Source organism: Cornus florida, unplaced genomic scaffold (genome assembly GCF_030987335.1).
Source record: "Cornus florida cultivar Cherokee Brave unplaced genomic scaffold, ASM3098733v1 CherokeeBrave_3.0.0_Hap2_Chr10, whole genome shotgun sequence".
NCBI lineage: Eukaryota > Viridiplantae > Streptophyta > Magnoliopsida > Cornales > Cornaceae > Cornus > Cornus florida.
This window is the reverse complement of record NW_026775580.1, coordinates 104,806,577-104,828,086: the sequence shown is the minus strand read 5'-3', so window position 1 is coordinate 104,828,086 and position 21,510 is coordinate 104,806,577. Positions and strand designations below refer to the sequence as shown.

The 21,510-nt window shown below is 32.0% G+C and overlaps 1 protein-coding gene across 7 annotated transcripts; it reads left to right on the top strand.

The window, feature by feature from the left end:
* The first annotated feature begins 7,219 nt into the window (after nt 1–7,219).
* On the top strand, nt 7,220–20,866 carry LOC132276661 (SKP1-like protein 21). 7 transcript variants are annotated; one of them, XR_009470910.1, is made up of 11 exons: nt 7,220–7,375; nt 9,379–9,457; nt 12,621–12,842; nt 12,957–13,148; nt 13,262–13,372; nt 13,565–13,643; nt 16,980–17,116; nt 17,298–17,479; nt 18,426–18,559; nt 19,838–19,973; nt 20,573–20,866. XR_009470910.1 is itself a non-coding variant. In XM_059778205.1 (10 exons), exons 2-10 carry the CDS (start codon nt 9,422–9,424, stop codon nt 19,855–19,857), a joined length of 1,086 nt encoding a protein of 361 aa, XP_059634188.1. In that variant the 5' UTR covers nt 7,220–7,375; nt 9,379–9,421; the 3' UTR covers nt 19,858–19,974. The 7 variants fall into 7 exon arrangements, 4 of the variants coding, with proteins under 4 accessions (XP_059634188.1, XP_059634189.1, XP_059634186.1 ...); XR_009470909.1 differs by having other exon boundaries at nt 20,081–20,866; XR_009470911.1 differs by having other exon boundaries at nt 20,056–20,866.
* The last annotated feature ends 644 nt before the right edge of the window (nt 20,867–21,510 follow it).

The window sequence follows — 21,510 nt, the reverse complement described above, 5'->3', positions numbered from 1 at the left end:
TCTTACAATATCATATACTATAACTCAAGGATCAATAAAACACATTATTTTACCCTTTTAAAATAGTTTAGTGATATGTCTTTTATCTTTTAAATTAAATGATGAAAGTTTGAGTCTTTAAAAAAGTAAAATAGGTGTGTAAGTGATGTGTATGAGTTTTTTTGTCAATGACATATTAAAAAAAAATACAAATTATTTAAGTTCTGTTTTTACATGTAGTTAATGGAAAGATTATTGTTTGTTTACAAATGATGATCAAATTATCACTTAGTAGTGTGATAAGCTGTACTTTTAATATGATCCTAATAAGATTAAACACAGTTAAATTTGTTTTTAATATTTTAATTGTTCACAATAGTAAAGAGTCTTTAAAAAATAATTTAAAACAATTAAAGGGAGTATAATTCAGAAGGGTTTTCCTTTTTTTTTTTAAACTGTGGCTGTAATAATTTGAACAGAGAAAAAGAAAAGGAAAAGAAAAATGAAAATGAAAATATGTGGTCCAGAGAAGTTGATGCTTTTAGGAGGAGCCGTCGAGAAAGCGACAGGCTGGCAGCATAAAAAGAATTAAAATTATGGATTTTAGCGCGAAGCCCCGGGATTGTCTGTCACGCTCCAACGGTTTAAATGACAATGCCTTGTTTGGTACGGAGCATAAATCAAATATGAAGCCCAAAATACCCAAAATCAAGGTTATTAGGTAAACTAGACGGACTTTATTTGAGTTTTGGACAAATTATACACGGTTTTATTTTTAAATACTTTTTATAATAACAAAGGGAGTATTTGTTACTTTGTCTCACAAAATTTGTTACCATTTGAAAATTTAGAGTAGAGTTTATAATTTTATTTTTATTATAGCTATTTTATGGTAGGTCACACGGCTCTGATTGCTTTTTTAACTTGAAGACCTAAACACATACAAAACGGATGTATGAGGGGAGCAAATGCAAGAGTGGAAGAGTGAAAGCGACAAAATTTAAGTCGCATAGTGGGATCGAGAGCATTAGCATGTGCAAGAGCAGCAATACAAGTGGAGTATGAGAGCTATGCGACTTAAATACTTACTACAGGACAAAAAGAGTAAATTAGAAATATTAAAAACATAATATATTAAATGTTGAATTAAAATAACAATTTTGGAACAACTAAAAATAAAAATGTGAACACTTTTTATTGAAATATATTGACATTCCCTCCCTCCGTTCAACCAACTTCTTTTTTTCTTTTCTTTTTTGCAGTACTCCTTTCTTTTTAAATGTAAAATTTGATTAGTCCTACACTTTTCACTAAAGTAGCATCTCTTCCATTTTCGCCATCATAATTGGTTTGCGTCTAGGATGCACGGATACTTATGTGGCGTTGTCAAGCACTCAAATATTTTTTTGAATTTATGAATACAGTTAGAACACATGTCAGACAAGATTAAAAGTGCCTTGAATAATAAATATTTTATTTTTTGATCTGACAAGACATTGACAAAACAAAAATACATGTTGAATAATTTTTATGATACAAGACAAGTGATTTTGTAATTATATTTTTTTTAAAAAAAGAAATTCAATTCAATTTAAAATATATTATGAGTTAATTAAAAAAACATAATATAAAATTTAAAAAAACAAAAATGCCAAACATGTAACTCTAAATTCCAAATTAATAATTACATGAATAAGATGGTAAAAAATATATATTATCCATACAAATTGATGTGTCTGTTTTGTATTATATTGTACCCATATTTCATACCGTTATCTATATTTTCAAAATATAACTATTTATGTTTTCAAAATACGTGCATACCCTTCAATCAAGGTGGATAATAATTCCAAGGTCACATGACACATGAATTGGGACCATGTGACCTAACCACGCAACCTATATTTCTAGGCTCTGCACCTAACATTCCAATGCGTTATCCAAATTTTCTCGTGCAACCCTAGCTATCATGAGATTCATGACAACTCAAACACCGGCCATTTTCATGTTAATTTGGGCTCCACATCTATCATAGTGACAAAGCAAAATCGAACAACATAAACCAATTTCCAAATTTCATACATCACCCACTTCACATAAACCGACCAAATATGCATATTATATGTATATGTATATATGTGTGTATATACACACATATATAGATTTATTGAATTATTGGTATATTATACATCTATAGTGCTAATTTCACTCAACTGCAACTTTTCTTTTTCTTTTTTTTCTTTTTTTCTTCATGCATCTTGCAAGCACAGCCGAGCAATCCACTAATTGATAGCCACGTGGTTGTTCAAAACCACAACTTCATGGTAACCTACACAAAGTTTGATTCTATAATTAGTGTACAAACAAATGGGCCGCTAGTGAAGTGCAGAAAATACTCTGCATATTTTGCATAGTATTTTTATTTATATTTTAAAAAGTGTATAAAAAATATTCTTATTCTTATTACATTATGCGAAAGTATCCTTAATAAAAAATCTGACATAAATTAGTGTTATAATATCTGTTTTGCTTTTTTACTCTTTTGAAAATGTCCAATGAGATAGATATGCTACTAATTTCATAATAAAGGAGTATTGTGAACACACAAAATGCAATAATTTTTTTTTAATTATTGAATTCTTTATAATTGTCACATTTGGAATTATTGAATTCCTACTCTTTACCAAATTATTGCACATAAAATGCAATAATTATTTATTTATTTATTTCGAGTATGAATTGTCAAAAAAATTCTACGATATATATTTTTAAATTCAATCTCATTTGAAAATCTTTTTTAGTTCAACATAAATAATCCTAGCTTAAATACAAATATCTCACCAAAATAAATAAATATATATTGAGGGTATAAATAAAAAAGAATTTATTTATTATTGCATTTCATGTGCAATAATTTTGGTAATGAATCGTAATTCAATAATTCTAAAAATAAAAAAATAAAATATTGCATTTCATGTGCACATAACACCCCTTTATTATGAGATTAGTAGCATATTATCTCTTTGGGGGTTGGTTGCACAAAGTACTTTTCAGTCATTTTACAAAATGATTTTTTTTTTTTTTTTTTTTTTTGTATTTTTTATAAAATGTCATGGTAAGGGCATTTTTGTCTAACTCTACTTTAAATATGTCGATATGACCTATTTGCACAAATTTGATATATTAGGGATGTTTTTCGCATACAAGAGGTGCGATATGCACGATAAGCATAATACCATGTGTATGTATATTATAATTAAATATTTTAACTCTAAATAATATTGAGTATACTGTAATTGTTTTGTAAAAATGAATGTAGAAGTAAGTACTTTTAACATAAATAAAAGAAAGTGTGCAAATTCTATTAGAAACAATTTTGTGATTTTATATCAAAAAAAAAAAAAAAGCAAAATGTAAGAGCGCGCGAAATCAAAGTACCAGTGTCATCTTTCTTAATCACATTATAATAGAAGTTCAATGCAATACAGAATTATATAAGAAATATAAACGAGACTATATTTAACGTCATCCTTTTTAGATGCAATGTATGTGTACGCCATTGTGGATTTTGGATGTTATTGCCATAAAATTGTTTTTTACAAAAATAAATAAATAAGCTAAAATTAAAGTTAGAAATTTATTTAATATATATATATTTATTAAAATCAGAAAAACTTTGATGCTTCTCCACAAAGAGTTGGATACGCATTGAGCATTTGATCCATGACTGCATGATTTATAAATCAATACAAAAAAACAAATATGATATTGATTTGGTTCTACTGTAAAAGCAAGAAGATCGGATATCTTACTTATCTCGTAGTGAATGAAATGATAATATGGAATTATATATGACAGATGTTTCAATCATTGCACAAATTATATACTGTGTTACGAAATATTCTGTCAGATAACTTAAAAAAATCAAGTTATGTTTGTCAGCCTAAACTCTAAAGTAGTCAATAGTTTGACCGTATTAGTAGAACATTAGCTTTGGTGAACAAACAAGCAATGATAAGGTGACACGTGGTATGTGATCACATAAATGTACAAATAATTTTTTGTTTTCCTGACAAATTAAGATATATCTATTTAAAGAGGCAGATACTGTACCAACTAGACCCAACGATCTTCATCACTTCTTTTATGCAGTGATTAGATTTGGTTGTTTAGTTGTGAATGGTATTATTCATTTTGGGTGAGTAGGTGGGAATGAAATAAAATGGAATGAAATGTTTTTAATTTTATTTTTTTGTTTGAAAAGTAATTTTAAAGATGGAATGCTCATTCTTCACCTTTCTTCGAAAATAGTTGTTCCATCAAAATCATTCCACTTTTATTCTCTCTCTTTTATACCAACAATGGACTCGCGAATGAGAGATTTTCCAGGTTCAAAGTGCCATAAATTTGGGTTCACAAACAATTATGGTCCCAAGGTTTGGGATTCCAAGTAGAGGTGGAATGAAGAGGATTTAAAGATTTGGGCCTTGGAAGACCACATGGTCCTTATCCATTTATCTGAGACCTAGTTGTTGATACGGCTTAGACTTAGAGAGAGCCCATTAATTTGTGTATAAACTCCTGTGCGGAGAAGTACCATTGCTCAAAGGGCATTGGGAACACCTGACCAGACATGGAACCAACCCTTTTGAGACTCCACATTCAACCAAAAAGTGTTCAATAGTTTCACCTACATTCCCCCATATGGCCTAATTGGACAAATGTGTCTGTTTTATTGAAAAAAAAAAAATTTACCCATCAAATTTTGATCCGTCAGAACCATATCATACGGGACTATGTAATAATTTTTTCATAAATTAACCCTCGAATTATTTGCCTTTTGCCAAAAAAGGCTCGTTTCCTAAAGTATGTTTCTCCATCCCTAAAAGCATTTGACCTTGAGGAGAGACTACACGAATTCCTTAGAAATAAGATTTGAAGGATGTGAGCTTCTTATGAATGTACTGTATTTATTTTCAATTTTTTGTGAAAAATATTCAATCAATTTTATCCATCTCATTAGTAAAGCACACTTTAGAACGTATAGACAATTAGATGTCTACAATTGTGGTTGAATGATTTAATGATAGAAGAGGAGTTGTTTGGTTTAGCGGTTTAACGCGTTAGTATTGGTGTCATTGGTACAAGTTCCAATCTTAGACAAGCTCCAATCTTAGACAAGCTATTACTCTGCTTAGTTTGTAATTATAGAAATTATTTTTTATTTTTAATAAAAATAAAAAAATTTACAAAAAATTCTGTTTGGTTCAATTTTATGAAAACTCCGTATACAAATATCTGTTTTCAGATAACTATTAAAGATTTTTCTTTCTAAATTATTGAGAACCATTTTATAGTTACAAATCAAACAAACCTTATTTTTGTGAAATATCAATAAAATGTTAAGGTTTACTTAGTTTGTAATTCTGAAAACACTTTTCTATATTCTAAAAACTGAAAACAAAAAATTGTATATAAAATTTTGTTTATTTCATTTATTTGAAAATTCAGTTATAAAAAAATTTTATTTTCAGATAACTGTTTTTTATAATTGTTTTTCATAATTCTTTAAAAACAGTTTTCTGGATTATTAAAAACTATTTTCAGAATTACAAACCAGACAGGTTCTAAAACTGTCCAAGTCCTTCCCTTCCCCTGATCTTGCTGTAATGACATGGGTGAGCAATGTCCCTTTAATTTAAGAAAATCGTGCATAAATTTTTATTTAAAACTGACGTGATCAATAATTTACTTCAAAGAGGCAACCATTAACAATGATACAATAATTTTTTTTAAAATCAAAACAATAAATAAGTTTTATAATTATGAAAAAAATAAAAATAAATAGGTTTTCATTGCTTTTATATGGGACACACCAGAGAAAGAAAAGACATGGGTCTTATTTATTTATTTTTTTTAATATTGAAAATTATGTTGGACCAATGACTTAAACACGTATTTTTTAATTCTGAAAGTTTTTCTTAAGATCTTTTGTTAATTTTTTAAGGGTTAGATGCTGATATGGACTTCTTTGTAAAATGTTATAGTAGTTTAAATGTATATAAATGATCAATTATGAAACTGAATATAAGTAAATGTGTTAATTTTATATCATTATCAATCAATTTTTTTATTTATATGTATTGCTTAGTAATTGATAGAATCAACCGGAATAATTTTTCCTAAATGCACAACCCACCGGGCCCACCACTCTATACCATAACGAAATAAAAGGAAGAAAAAAAATAAAAATGAAAACACCGTCAAGAATTTCCTCTGTTGTTGGATTCGCATTTCCTATTCAGTTCTCTCATGCATATGAGAGAACGAACAAAATGAAGAAGAGACAAATTGGATTATAAAAGTACCATGTATCTGCTAAACGAATCTATTTAGGTAACGTACATATGATGATACAACTAATCTACATCATTGAATCACACTCATATTTGCTTAAAGTTGATCATATCGAGTGGGTAGAAAATGATATGTTAAAAATATATATATGCAAGTGCACACATGCACAACAATAGAACTAGAAATATAAACCATGCTTGGATTAGTTGTTCTAAAAGTTTCGAGTTTAAGAATAAAAAAAAATTAAAAAATTGGTTCTAAAATCCATATAAAAGCCACAAAGTTCAATATATATATATATATATATATATATATATATATGTAATTATTTAAAAATTATTTTCTATTGATGAGAACAGGATAAAACAAAATCCTTATCATATATATCATAGGAGGTTGGTTTTAAATTAAAGGGAGGTAACATTTTTCTTAAACACAAGCTGAACTTTAATTCAATTAAATATACATTTTCAATTAGCTCTGCAAATATAAGTTATTAATTGTTATCATTTAAAAATCGCAACAACTTTTTAATAGCACGAGATGTATGTTCAAATTTGAAAACAAAATAATCACTTAATAAATAGAAAAATATTTTTATTAATTTTTTTTGGAAAAATATATTAAGTAAAATAGAAATACATATATATAGGAAAATCTGGGACACAAGTGCAAAAATTGAGCAACCCTACAACATGAAATGCGACGAACCCTAAATGGGTTCACGTCTAACGATTAAAGGCCGCTTGTTCGCGCTCGACAGCGACGCGGCAGTTAATCATATCATACATTTTGTAGGTATATATAGATATATACGTGTAGATACGGATATATATAGAGAGATAAAAAACAGGGTTTTAGAGTCTTTAAGAAATAAAACTTCCCCCCACCCCACCCCCACCCCACCCCACAACATACATCCCCTCCATCCCAATTTTTCAGTCTCTCTCTCTCATTTTATCCATTTTAGGTTCGCTGACAACCGTCAAATAATTGCAGTTCAAAGCCCTTTTCCTTGTTGACATCTTGTACCCTACAGGTATGAAAGTTTTTCTATTTCAACATATATAGATAAATATGTTTATTTTGTTGTCATTTTGTTTCCTCGGATATCAATCCCATTTTGGGTGTTTGTTGTAAACTTTGATTCAACTTCTATTTTTCAAACTTGGGCTGACCTTGTTTTGACATAAAATGGAAGTGCAGGCTAGGGTTTTATTCTAATAATTTCATAACTGATTAGTTCAGTTGTTATATAATACTTTACAACCTTATTCATTTGTTTTCTTAATGATAAAATGTTTGATAAATGAAACAAGAAGTCTAATGTTAATGTTCCCTTTGATGTCGGCTTCAAGAAAATTATCAATTTACTTCAACTACAGTAATAGAGGGGGTTTGTAAGATTGAGATATGCCCCTGAGTATTAATTTGGCTTCAAGAATTGATTTTTGTATTTTGAATTTGTTGTTTAGATTTTCCCACTTGTAGCAGCCATTCACTCTAGAGCATTAATTAGGCTCTAAGAATGGATTATTGTATGTTATAGAACCTGTTGTTGATACCACGATGGGTTGCCGAGAAACCTGAGGACTTGGAGTTTTGTGTCTAATTGGTTTTTAAGAACTGATAAATTTTCCTCATTGATGTCAAATAGTTGTATTATAGGCAGGAAAGCGGATTTTTTTGTTTTTGTTTTTTTAGGGCTTTGAACTAATGAAAAGTATAAGATTTCTAATTGTCATATTTTTCTATTTCCCACATTTCCCCCCTCAGCAACTAATGGCTTATAACTGATAATGTTTACTACTTCTTCAATGTGTTACAATCTATCGTCTAATAATTAGTAATCCAGGATACCCATTATTTATACATTGATTGGATCATTAACCACTAATTTTTACTATTATTTTTATTAACAAACAAATTTTCTCACTAGGATATGGTTTTCAGCTTAAAAATAGGACATTCATACATATTTCCAAGTATGATGAGCCTTTTTCATGAAATAACATTTACTAAGAATAATCTAAATTAATTATTTGCCGGAATAAAGATAAAAAGAAAAATCTAAATTTTGTGAAGTCAGGGGACTTTTTTTTTTTTGATAAGTACTTCACCGGACTTGTATCTTCTTGTCAAAGACTTCATATGCCTCCATCCTTCCCTCTTACTGGAATGTCAAACAAACATACATGCTGGTCTTCATGGCAAAAAGAACTCGGATTTGACAAAAGAATTAAAGCAATATCTGTGAGGCCTAATAGACAAAGAAAACAGGATTCCTTCAATTTCCCCAACTGGCTTGGTTGTACCTTTATGTAATCTGATATTATATATTGTTTTGGAAATTTGTAATGGAGAGATTGAGGCGGAAGATGCTTGACAAACGATTAGAGAGAGCATTTAGCTTTTAAATGTTAGTGTTAATTGTTTTATGTATTGAGCCATTCGCCAAATGACATAGACAGACCTAGACTTTATGTCCTTACAAGTTTCGGATAATCTGCCATCAACATTAAATTGTACAATCAATTTATGCTGAGTTATGCAGACATGTACAAACACTCTCTCATACAACCTTATAAAAAAACACTTGGTATACCCTTCTAAATGGGTTTAAGGGTTTAAGTAATGATATGAGAACTTCAAATTACAGATCATGGATTATGATTTTATGCTATATCTTTTCCCTCTTCATGTTTTTATTTCTTTTAATAGAAATTTGTTATTTTATTCTTGAAATTTGACAATCTTGGCCGGAAAATTATGATTATTTTCCATCATTTCCTTAAATTTTCAAGTTGGATATCGAACTTTTGCAATATTGTGACTTTGCCTAGTTGCATGCCATTTATGCTTTACCATTCAATAATCCACTTAAAAGATATCTAGGAAAGAAATATCAGACTTATGTTCATGTACTGGGAAGATGCGCCACTGAGGGAGCTCAATTAACGTTAAGCGACCACACTCCTTAACGAGGACGGAGTTTTTTTTTCTACTTTTGGTGCTCTAATACTTTGAATCTCAAAATTACAGGGTCACGCTTCATATAATTGTTACAGCTCTGAATTATTTTCCAATGTCAGATGCTGATAGAGAAGTCATAAAACCCGAGGTATGTTGTACACACTAGTTTATGAAGTATTCTCTTCATCTTTATTTAGCATATGCAGATACGAGATTTTCCACCTTGTTTGTTGTTAGCTTTCTTTTTTTGCCTTCTATGCGTTTTTTAGCAACAATTTTATTCAACGAGATGCTCTAGCTCATATTGTGCCTCCCTATTTTTCTCGATTTATGCATGCTAATTAGCATTGTTTTTGTGGGTAGGGGTGCATAGATTTGGTTGCAAAGAACCTGCCTGGTGCCCTTATGTTAGCCCTTATCTTTTAGCTTACTATGAGTTGATTAGCATGTTTACAATGTAATTAGTATGACGTGATTGGTGTGTTTACAATGTAATTTTTATCACTTGTATATTAATGTTATGGTACAAAGTCATGGCACTAACATATTAACTTAATGCTGGTAAGACTTAAGGAAATCCAAGAAAATTGAGCCAGATTAATGCAGTGCATTACTGATGAAAAGTTGCATCAATTAACTGTTATCATACGAGTGGTTAACCATAATATGGAATAATGTCCGATTGTGGTCATCTTTTTTTTTGGCAAGTGTTCGATTGTGGATATCTGATTGAGATATAAAATCTCTAGGATATTAAGAAGGAAACATATCAGAGTTTTCATATTGACAGAAAATTGAATGGGATCTCACAGTATTGAATGTAAAAGCAATATATCTACTTCTCTGACACATTTCTTTTATTGAGTTTGGTTTCTTCAACTTGTTCGACAAATTGGCAGTATTCCAACAGAGAGATAGACGATATCATTGGCATTGCTATAAGACCCTAACAAGAATTGAAAGGGGATAGAATGGCAGAGAAACCCACATTTGTCCTTTTATTAAAGAGGCAAGTATGACATAAAAGGCTTTTTAGACAAACCTTTACTTTTCAACATATTTTTAAAGATGACCTTGCCTTCATAAACTAATCCAAAAAATTGCTGCTTCATTTTTATTTTATCATCTCATCTTTTGACCTTGTAAACTACTCTCAAAAAGCCATATTTATTTCCTTTTAATTCTTTAATGTCTCTCAATAATGAAATGCAATGTGCACATATTTGGCTGCATTAATAGTTCTCTACCAAGTAATGCGTGCATAATTCATTTTCTTAGCATTTTTTTTTTGCCAGCATTAATGAATAGATTAGTTCCTTTATTTGAGTAAAAAATTGAAGAGTAGGCTACTTAACAAATATTAATGAACGAAAAGTAAACTGATTCCCACTCCAATACTCTTTCTGAAGAGAATGGGTTGGTAGTTTGAAGTTCACTAGGAACCCCAAGCGGGTGCAGCCTATTGACAGATGGAGTTGTTACCTTGTGGTAGATTTCTTATGTATAAATATCTAGTTGCACCATACACACCTTGAACTATCCATATAATGCTATGTTAATTATAATTCATGTTTTATATTCTTGATTTGCACCACCGAATGTAATTGTCCATCTTTTGCCATTAGTTTCAATCGATGATGTTGATATTCGACATTGGTACTTGTATAAAAGTACTCTCAAGAGATCCAACATGCAGTTAGTTATATAGAGTATTACATTGATAATTAAGAATATGATGTTGCCCCCTCACCCCCTCTCTCTCTGTGGCAAGCTTTGCCGTAGAACCCCAAGAAGCTCATTCTTCTGTCGACATACATTGCACATTTGTCATCCTTTGAGGTTTCTACCATTACGTCTTCAAAAGAATAAAAAAGCCTTCACATTTTATGAGGAGGACGTAGAAAATATGGAACCCAAAGTGGGTTATCTTGAGGCCCTAGAAGGATATAATGATGTTTCTGATCCTCGTCTCAATTATAAGAATTTTTATGAAGAGGAGACTGGTTATGGTTTGCCCACCATTGATGGGGTCTTAAGGGATTCCTCCCATGAACCCTTCTTAGATAGGTTCTCCTTTTACTTAGCCTCTCGAGGTGCGAGATATATCGTTTATTTCTTAGCCTTCTCTTGGACGGAGTGTGTTTTCTTTTTGCTCGAGAGTGTTTGGAGCTTCTCTGTAATCTCTTATTTTTTTGGTAATAAAATTGTACTTACCAGAAATGGCTGTGCCATAGATGGAACCTTGAATAAGGTCATTTTTAAAACAAAACTCTCATTTTCTTTCAAAGTTTCTAATTTTATACATTAAAACTCTCTCGGGATTTCAAAGGAACTTGAATAAGGTCATTTTTAACTTTATACATAATTTGGCAGATCTACTAATTTTTAGATTCTATGAAATGTCACTGGTTCACTTGAATATGTGTTGGACTTTTGGAAAAGTTGGGACCTTAATGGCTTAGACAATGCTTGGCTGACGCAATTCTGGTGAGTGGGTGACTTTTGAGGAAGGGCATGAGAGGAATTTTACAATAAGTGTTCAAATAATTTAAGTTGGCATGGTGGGATATATGGTTTATCAAATGGTCTAAATTGGGTGATTGAGTCCTAGTATCTATGTGGTAGTCAGTCGGCTATTTCCTTTTTAAAAAGTTTATTAAGACTTAAGAGTGGAGAAAAGATAGAAGATTTTCGGGATCTCCACAACCAAAAAACCGGAATCAAAAGAACTATCCCTAAACACTACAAGAAGTATGCCTCATGAAGATTTTAAAATATCTGCCAATTTGGCTCAGAATTCAATTTCATAGTGGTGGTATCTCTTTGTTTTGATTACTTTCATCTGATAGTTTCTGATAGTTGCCAATGCTTGTATACAACTGCCGAGTAAGTACCATCATGCCGACAAGAAATATGGTTTGTGCAAAGGATATAAAATATTTATTTATTTTGACAAGTTAAAGGGTCCAAAAATTTTTTATCATTGAAGAAATAATGTTGCTGCAGCTAGCTTGGAAAATCTCACCCTTCCCTTGCGCCAGAACCAATGCCTTGAAGAAGGGAAGCCAGCAAGTTCTTGAACCTGCATTTCCAATTACTTTGTACCAGAGCAGGAAACTGAGCATTGAAAGACATGTCTTTCCCTAAGACCTCCTAGGACACCATTCATATTTATTCCATAGACTAAGTCTCTAATGAAAGTATCATATTTGAACTTCACATGACCATACTTGCAGGAATATTACAACAGGCAGGTCTAAGCAGGGTAGAGTGTATTCTAATCTATGTCATTTTTTTTTGTGTATTCTCAGATGATGAAGTCGTATATATGGCTTCAAACAGCTGATGGTTCAATTCAACAATTAGAACAAGAAGTCGCCATGTTTTGCCCTGTGATATGTCATGAAATACACACAGGCATGGGGTCTTCGAAGAACTACCCTATATCTCTTCCACCACGAGTCAATCCTGCAATGTTGAGCTTGATTCTTGATTATTGCAGATTTCATCAAGTATCAGGTCGCTCTAACAAGGTTATATGTGCTTCAGAATTGCCGTTTGCCTTTGTTGGCTTGATGTTGTTTTGTCTTTCCTTGATTTTTGTGGGGCTCAAAATTATTTAACAAATTTTGACTTCTTTTGCATAGGAACGGAAGTCTTTTGATGAGAAGTTCATTCGGATGGACACAAAAAGGCTCTGTGAGTTGACATCTGCTGCTGACAGCCTCCAACTGAAGCCCTTGGTTGACCTCACCAGCCGTGCACTAGCACGAATGATTGAAGGAAAAACTCCTGAGGAGATACGCGAGACATTTCATTTGCCTGACGATCTTACAGAGGTGTCGTGCTTGCAAGCAGTGTATATGTTTAGCACATCCTTTGTATAGCCTTAAGAAGAAAGCTTGTGTTCTGCACATCCATTGGTATAATGACATTAATTCGATTGATCCAGGAAGAGAAATTGGAGCCTTTGAAAAACACAACCGATGATCCGCGGATAAGGCTTTTGAATAGGCTGTACGCAAGAAAGAGGAAAGAACTTAAAGAGAGAGAGAGATTGAAGGTGACTAAAAAATTGATTGTTTTCTTTCATCGTTAATATTTTAAATTTCTAGTTCGATTTTGTATTTTGGGGGACTAACATAATTTTTTTTTTGAATCTATTGCTTCATAGAAGTGGTCTCGAACCATTAAACTGCTCCAAGGTGTACATGCAAACTAATATTGATGGAAATTGGGCTTCCTTGTCTTTCAGAATGTCGAGGTTGAAGAGGAGCATGTGGATGATCGTTCAATCGATGACCTCTTGTCTTTTATTAATGGAGGAAATGGAGGTATCTTGAGTGTGGACTCGGTTTACTATCTTCTTATTTCTTAACCCTTTATCCGCTTAGTAGATTGGATGTCAGTATCACTAATTATTTTTTTAAGCTTCACATGAAGTCGGAATTTTGTTGAGTGGCTTAAATTGTGAAGAATATTTTCTGGTTCTTTTTTTGCTTCTTTAATAACATTATATAGGTTAATTATCAGTAATTTTTAGCACCAAGTTTGCAAAGGTTGACACCACCTTTTGGAAATGTATCATGTGATTGTTTTTTTTTTTTTTTTGGAGTTGATAACTTGATTTAGTGATGTCCCTAGGATATGAACTTGTAATTGAAGTACAAAAACGCGCACAAATTTTATTTTGAATTGTCTCATTGATTTAGAATTTTTTATCTGAAGATCTAATTTCTTTTGGTAAGTATCTGAAGCTTAAATCTGAAAGGAAATTTACACAAAATCTAGATCTGACAAAGAAATCATGTTTCGTCTCGTTCACATGCATCGTATTAGTGGACCGTGATTGTGAATTAAAATCAACTTAAGATCGAGTTTTGGGGTTTGATTTGGCTGACATCGGTGTTTATAGTACATTAATTACTATTTACTACTCAAGGTTTTTCTTTTTCCCACTTTTAACAAATAAAAGTATTATAAAATGGTGCCAAAAGGGATGCACAACCATGTACTCAGGATCCAAAACTACACAATAACTTCAATTTCATATATGATACATCCCAAAAAATCAACAAATATATATATATGAAATTTTCAGATTGCTTCAACTTCAAATTTGATTTATCCTAAAAAGGAACAGCCTCGCATCAAATGTTTCAAGTTCCAGGCAGGCAAATCAAGTCCTTCAAAGGAACGTTTTTTCTGGTACTATCAAAATAGTCCACCATAGACATAAGAAGGGGTCGACTGCTTATGTCTTTTTCTTAGTAGTGGCTGCCATGCCAACTAGTCAAGGCATCACTGGCCAATATAGGCATAACCCAGTGTGTGTGGATGTGTGTGTCCATGTTGATTGTGGTTTAGTTGTTATGTGTGCATAAACATATTGAAATGTATTTGCTTGGTTGCTTCATACCATATCATGTTTTGATATAATGTATATGGATTGTTTCACTTCAAACCAGTGAAAATCTTTTTCTTAGTAGTGGCTGCCATGCCATGCCAGAAGGGTAATTGTGTTGAATAGTTTGCAAGTAAATGCTCACAGTTCTTCCTCTTGTGGTATTACCTTGTTGTAGCTGTTGCAAGTGGATTCTGAAGATGTTACCGAGTTATTTGGTTAGTGTCTTAGGTTAGATATGATGTCAGGAGAAACCTGGTTTTATCAATGGTATTAAAAGGAAATTGCGGGTAAATTATGTAGCAGTCCCAAAGCCACCAGAGAGATAAATCCCTAATATAATAAAAAAGAAGCCTTGGACTCCATTGAATGTCTTGAAGAAAAATTGTGCTGCTTCCTTTTGATCATCAGGACAATAAACTTGAGAAACAAATTCAATTTGAATTGAACTTAGGGGTTATGAAATTTTTTATATTCTTTTGAAGTGGGAAATGGATTGCTTCTACATTTGCTAAATTATTTTTGTAGGTCGTGGGGAACCTAGAGGAACTGTGATAGTTATGGAGTTCTCCACTGAATAACTGATTACAGTAGCCAGAGTTCTCTTATTATATATGAGCCCCCTAAGTTTCATTTGATGCTCAGCTGTCTTGTCCTGATACATCATCTAACGTTTCCATCAGTGTTACAAGTTGTACGATTTTTTAGCTATTTGAATGTCAAATTGAATGTGCAAAACTTTGCCAATATTTATTGATTGTACATCACATGTTAATGTGTGCGGTTGGAGGGTTCATCAACGTTGTATCATTTGATTTTTCTTCCCAAGCTGATTGGTGCTTGAATGGCAAACCTTGACAGTCAAGTTAGGCGTTGGGTGGAATAGTGTTACACACCTTATAATCATAATACCTAAATTTGTTGAGGTTGTGGAATTCTTTTAAGCAGATTCGCCGGTAAAGACCTTATATAGTGATTGAAGTTAGAAGAATTTACTTGGAAAATGATTCTCGAGTCACCTTCAATGTAACTATTTTGCATCCTCGGATTTTTTTTAATGATATTTCTCACTATATCCATCATTCCCTCCAGAATTTCTTGGATTCTGGTGTACTACCACTCTCTCTCTTTCCCTCTTTTTAATTCAAAGGAAAGAAAGCATGGACCTAAAATAATTTAAATATATTTATTTTTTTTACAAAGAATCCTAATTTAATGATGATTCATGATATATATGACTCTGTATAGTTCTGCTTTCTAGTTGAAAATCATCTGTTACCTAGAAGATTACAAGCTGATTGATTTTAGTACTGGTCTAAAAGCACCATTCAAAATTCCAAAGCTGTTGTAGTTCAGTAGTTGTACTGCTGATATGGCATCTAAAGTGCATGAGGGGGGTGCATTAGGAGTTTACTAATTGTAAACTGAAAGGGTATTTTTATGTGAAAAGTTAGAAGTCTCAAAATATTTACAGCTTTTTCTCATATGAGAATTTTTAATGCTGTCTTATGATATGAACTACTAGTTCGTTACTGGGTAAAACTAAAAATTTTACTCGAAACTGGGGACGCTGATTTATTAAACATATGCGGACTTAATTATTGAAGAATCATAGAACACTCGTTTAAGTTTCTTAAATATCACACACACGTTCTGGTATAGTTACATAGATACAAGAAATGAACAGTGCCAGATTCTGGATTCACAGCAATTTAGTATTATCAATCTTTCTTTCTTACTTTTTTTTCTCTTTCTCTCGCCTGTCATGAAATTTAAAAAGGTGGAAAAAACAGGGAAATCCTTTTGTTATGACCACAACTCATAAGAAAGTACATGTTGTGAATCAACGTGAGGCAGTCTTTTTGTTGCAGCTTGTGCCACTTGGGATTTTCAATGTGTTCATATAATTGTCTTAGTCATTTCAAATTATATTACCTTAAATATCACGTTCTTTCACCTTATACTTTATCAGTGTGAAAACCAGGACCTTTTCTGTTTAGTTGTTTGGAAACAGTTTTCAAGAACTCAGAAAATGATTTTAAATAACTGTAAAAGATTGCTCTTTGAAAACAATTATTTTTTGAATTCAGTTTTCAGATAATTGTCATTTAATTCTCTTACTACTGAGAACATAAAACAGTACTGAAAAAAGCAGGCATTCTAACTTTGAGCCTTCCCCCCCACCCCCCCCCCCCCCCCCCCTCTCCTTCTTCTCTTTACTTCCCACTGCTGAACTCATTGATGTTGAATATATTCTATTTTGCAGATTCTAAAGGGGTCAGAACTTCTAAAAATAAAAAGAAGAACCGGAGAAGAAAAGATCAACAAGGGGATACTTGTTCTAATTGTGTTGCTTCTTTATCTGATATCTCTTCTTCAAACAATGCCATTGAAATCCATAAGGTCAGCACTAAGACATTGCTACTTTCAGATTTTTCTTTTTGGCCTTTTTAATTGTTGTATATCCCTACCGAATCATTAATTAGTGCATATGTTTCATTGAAGTTGTTGAGTCACAGACGTCTTCTCCGGTCTAAGAATAAAAGAGAAAAAGAAAGTAACTGGTGTATCTCGTATCTTGTAGGAGTTAAATGGTCCAGATTCTGTTTACCATAATGTCCATATCCACAATTTGATTCTGCCCACTATTGATGAGAGATTAAAGCTACAAGACATGGAAGATGATAATTTTGCACCTGAGGATGAGTTTGATGATGGCGATATAGATGACGAGATAGATCCAGCAATGAAAGAAGAAATTGATAGGTGAGCTCAATTAGCCTTTTTTTTTTGGCATCAAAACGCATGTAGATACATGCACATAATATGCATATGGCGAAATGCCCAAAACAGCTAGACATGCACCAGATGGGTGATCTTAGATCTCTTTCCTTTGCGAAAGCCCCCAAAAGAAATATCCAGAAGAAACCGAAAGCCCCTGGGACAGGAATGGCTGCGGGGATATGAAAAACCCCAGAAATTAAATTCAGTGTGCTTATACACATTTATACATGCACATATACACTTCAACACAAAATTATCAACAGAATTCAGCACTAATCATGTAAAAACATCATTTTTATCACCAAAAAAAAAAAAAAAAAAAAACAAGAAATTGGAAGAAACCAAAACCTAGGTTGCAAGATCTAAACTAAAATGAACATTTATAGGACACTAATCTTACAAGCCACTTACTAAAACCAACTATTTATCAGATCGATCTTCATCAGATAGAGGAGATGAAGTGGAGACAACAGAAATGGGGGTTTGAATGTAACAATTAAGCATGCCATAAAGTGTTCTTAGGACCATTTGATTAGAGATGGAGTGAGGTAGAGCAGAGAGAGAGAATGAGAAGCGTAAAGTAAGTAAATTAGGGCTAAGGATATTTTTGTACATATAATAAAATTTAAGGGGTACTAATTTAAAATTGCACAGCAAACGGAGCAGGGCAGGGCTTCACCGAACCCGTGCGGGTTTTTTCTAACCTTCCCCCATACCCGCAATTTTCAATTACACACTCCCCAAAACCGCCCAATAAGGGGCATTGCAGGGTGGGTCCCCGCTGGAGCGGGGTAAATTGCCATCCCTATTTACAACTGTCTGTCACAGCTTTATTATGATGGGCTTGCAGCAAAGGAAAAAAGTTTGCATTGTAGCATTCTTATTGTTGTATCTTTTGCATGACATTTCTTTTTTGTTCACTACACAGGGAGGTGGAGGATTTTGCCCGTAGACTGAATTCAGACTGGCCTGAAAGATTGCAAGAGATTCTATCTTTAGGACAAGGAAGGAGACCAGTACCAATATCTATCAATGGTAATGGTTCCTTAAAAAGATATCCGAGTATGTATACTTTATTACTAAATGTTTAAATTATATGACCTGAAATATATGATTTTCTTTTCTTTATTTTCATCTTTACTTTAAAAATCCTATTCAAATTTATATATAAGTTTTCTTCCTTTTCCTAAAATGAGGTCTTTAGATTGTGTTTTATGTGCATGGATTAACAAGTAAAAAATTATATAGCATGTTTGGCTGGAAATAAGATCACCATATGCCCCAATTCTACAGAATTGGCCAAATTGAATTTTTATTTTCAATTTGGGCTGTGCCTCTCTTTTGTGCAAGTCTATATTCTTTTCCTCTTAATTTTTTTTTTCTTTCTTTTGTTAGGGTGGGTGGGTCAAGGGAGTCTTAATTCAATTCACAAAAATCCTGGCCCGTCTATACCCTACGCATGTTAGTTAAATGCCCTTGAGTTTTTCTGAACTCTCCACCTCCCTCAAAAGAAGTCTTATGGGTTCTCTTGTACTAATAGAACAACAAATCATTGATATTATTGAAGATATCTTCATTTTTGTAATAGAAAAAATTCAATAGCCCTTGCATTGTCTACTAAATAATCAATAAAAGGCCATTACTCATTTGTCCTGCTAATGCGGGCTGCTGGGAAGGTGAATTGGCTGCAAACCTACATGTTGCATTATTTGCATGATGTGGCTGTTCTCGTATTTGCATGAGCTTTTACACCTTTAGTGAATTATCAATGTTGTGAAGATATATTATTCAGCAAACAAAATATCTATACCTTGTATAGAGCACTTATAGAAAGTATTTTTTTCCTTGAAATGTGTTACTTTTTTCCCATCTAAGTTTATGTTTGGGTTGGATTTTTTAAAATCATTATGATTATTGCATACTTGATTATCATGTAGTAATTGATTAAGATTTAAAGCATTAAAAATAAAAAATCGTGTTTGGTGAATACCTGTAAAAAGTAATTTCATGTAAAATTTTAAAATCTAATATCTAAGCATACATATGTTTTAAAACAATCAACCTTAGACTTGATTATGTTTTTGTTTATTTTAAAATATTCCTTTTTAATTGGTTTACTAAACTGGATTTTTTTCAAAACAAAATTTGATTTAAACACTTATATTTATTAGAAATTAGCTAAAATAAATAAAACTGAAAACGAATGGAATTGATGTTCTTTAGTTATTACTGTAGTACTGAAGTGGAAAAGAGACATTAATCAGAATTTCTGTTACCAATGTAAAGACTGGTGATTTTGTTTGAAACAGGTGCATTGAGATAATTTGTTGTTATGGGCAGGCGGGAAAGACCACAAATGAAAGTGATTGGGACTTCCATAGAATGGCAAGTGTAGCCAGAACGATTTTGACCATATGTCAGCTAGAAGAGATTGCGATGGGGACTAGAAGAGTTGATGTAAATCCACATGTAAAAGGTAGTTAGATTTTTATCTTTTAATTTTTTTTTTTTTTTTAATGTTTTTGTGTGTGATTGTTGAAATGTAATTTTCATTTTAGTGGGTTGATCTCTTGTACTCTACAGGAAAACAAAATGAAAAGGAAATTATCTTGTTACAAGTCTGTGCTGCTCAACCGTCCATTGTTAATTTCCTGCTTTTGCGTTGCCTGATTGTCTAGCTTTTGTACCTTTCACAGGACCGTTGTTCTACATGGTCTTTCTTCATTGAAGAAAGGCTTCAAATTTAATTGGTGGAACAGGATTTTTTTTTGTTTTTTTGTTTTTTTTTTAATTTTAATGTAAATTTTAGAGTTTATGCATTCATGTTGTTTGGGGGTGACTTTGAGGTCTCGAATGAGAAATGGTCCTTGAATTATTTGACGATAGCATCAATACCGAGGAATGTAAAGGCATTGAGAGCTCACGTCGTTGGTCGGTTTGGATTGGAAGTGTTGTGACATCTGTATGCTGTGTATTGGACATGAGTGTTTTTTTTTTTTTTTATCGATTTTTCTCAGAAAGTCGAATTGAAAAATTGTCTGCTGACATTTCATTTGATGGTTTTGTGTTGAATAGGGCTCAAAGTGGGAAGATAATCAGCTGTGAGACTTGTCATAAGCAGGATTTGTAGCTACCATGAACGAGGGGACAGCAAAACCCTACTATAGTGCTACATGACGTATCATGCGTTCATCAATCCAGTGATATGTTGTCAACAATTTGATTTTAGGGTTAGGTGTAAAAACCTGTTCGAATTAGCGAATGACCCCTGGTCCTTTAAAGAAGCTTTTATGTAGGCCTGTCAACGAATGAGATTTGGATCGGCTTCGATTTGTTAATCTAATGAATTATTCGGCTTCGATTTGTTAATCTAATGAATTATTGGGTTTTGATTATTAACGGATTATTGGATTTAATGTTTCAATTCATATCTTATTTAACTCTAATTCATATTGAAACGGATTCGGACTCAAGATTATTTTTAATTTATTATTATTATTAATTTTTTTTTTGACAAAGAGAATTGCCAATATTTAAATGGTGCATAATATAACTATGCAACCAAATGAATATAGTGATAAATATAATGTAATAATATATATATATATAAAATTTTAATCGGATCGGATTACCTATAATCCATATTCAATTTGTTAAGGTTACGAATTGTCAAATTTAGATCATTATTGAATTTTATGATCAATCTATATCCGGATAATTAAATCAGATTCGAATTCGAATTAGAATCTGATCCATTGACTGATCTACTTACTCACTATCACAAATAGAATACCCCATTTATACAAAATGGTAAAGGGATCCCTTGTAGTATATATATTTTATGCACAATACCTCATCTTTCGTTTAAGTACAATAGACTATCACATTTTGTTACAAAATGCCCATGCCTAAGTTATATATTTCATTAAACGATCGTAATGCTATTTTTTATTGAATTACTTTATTTTTTTATTAAAATAAATTATAAATAATATTCATATTAATTTGATGTT

Bases quoted from the DNA above. Each gene is read 5' to 3' on its own strand.
- LOC132276661 (XM_059778203.1), top strand. From the start codon at position 9,422: ATGTCAGATGCTGATAGAGAAGTCATAAAACCCGAG. The intron at 13,149-13,261 runs GTGTCGTGCTTG...CGATTGATCCAG, and splicing joins TGCCTGACGATCTTACAGAG to GAAGAGAAATTGGAGCCTTT. The intron at 18,560-19,837 runs GTATGTATACTT...TGTTATGGGCAG, and splicing joins TTCCTTAAAAAGATATCCGA to GCGGGAAAGACCACAAATGA.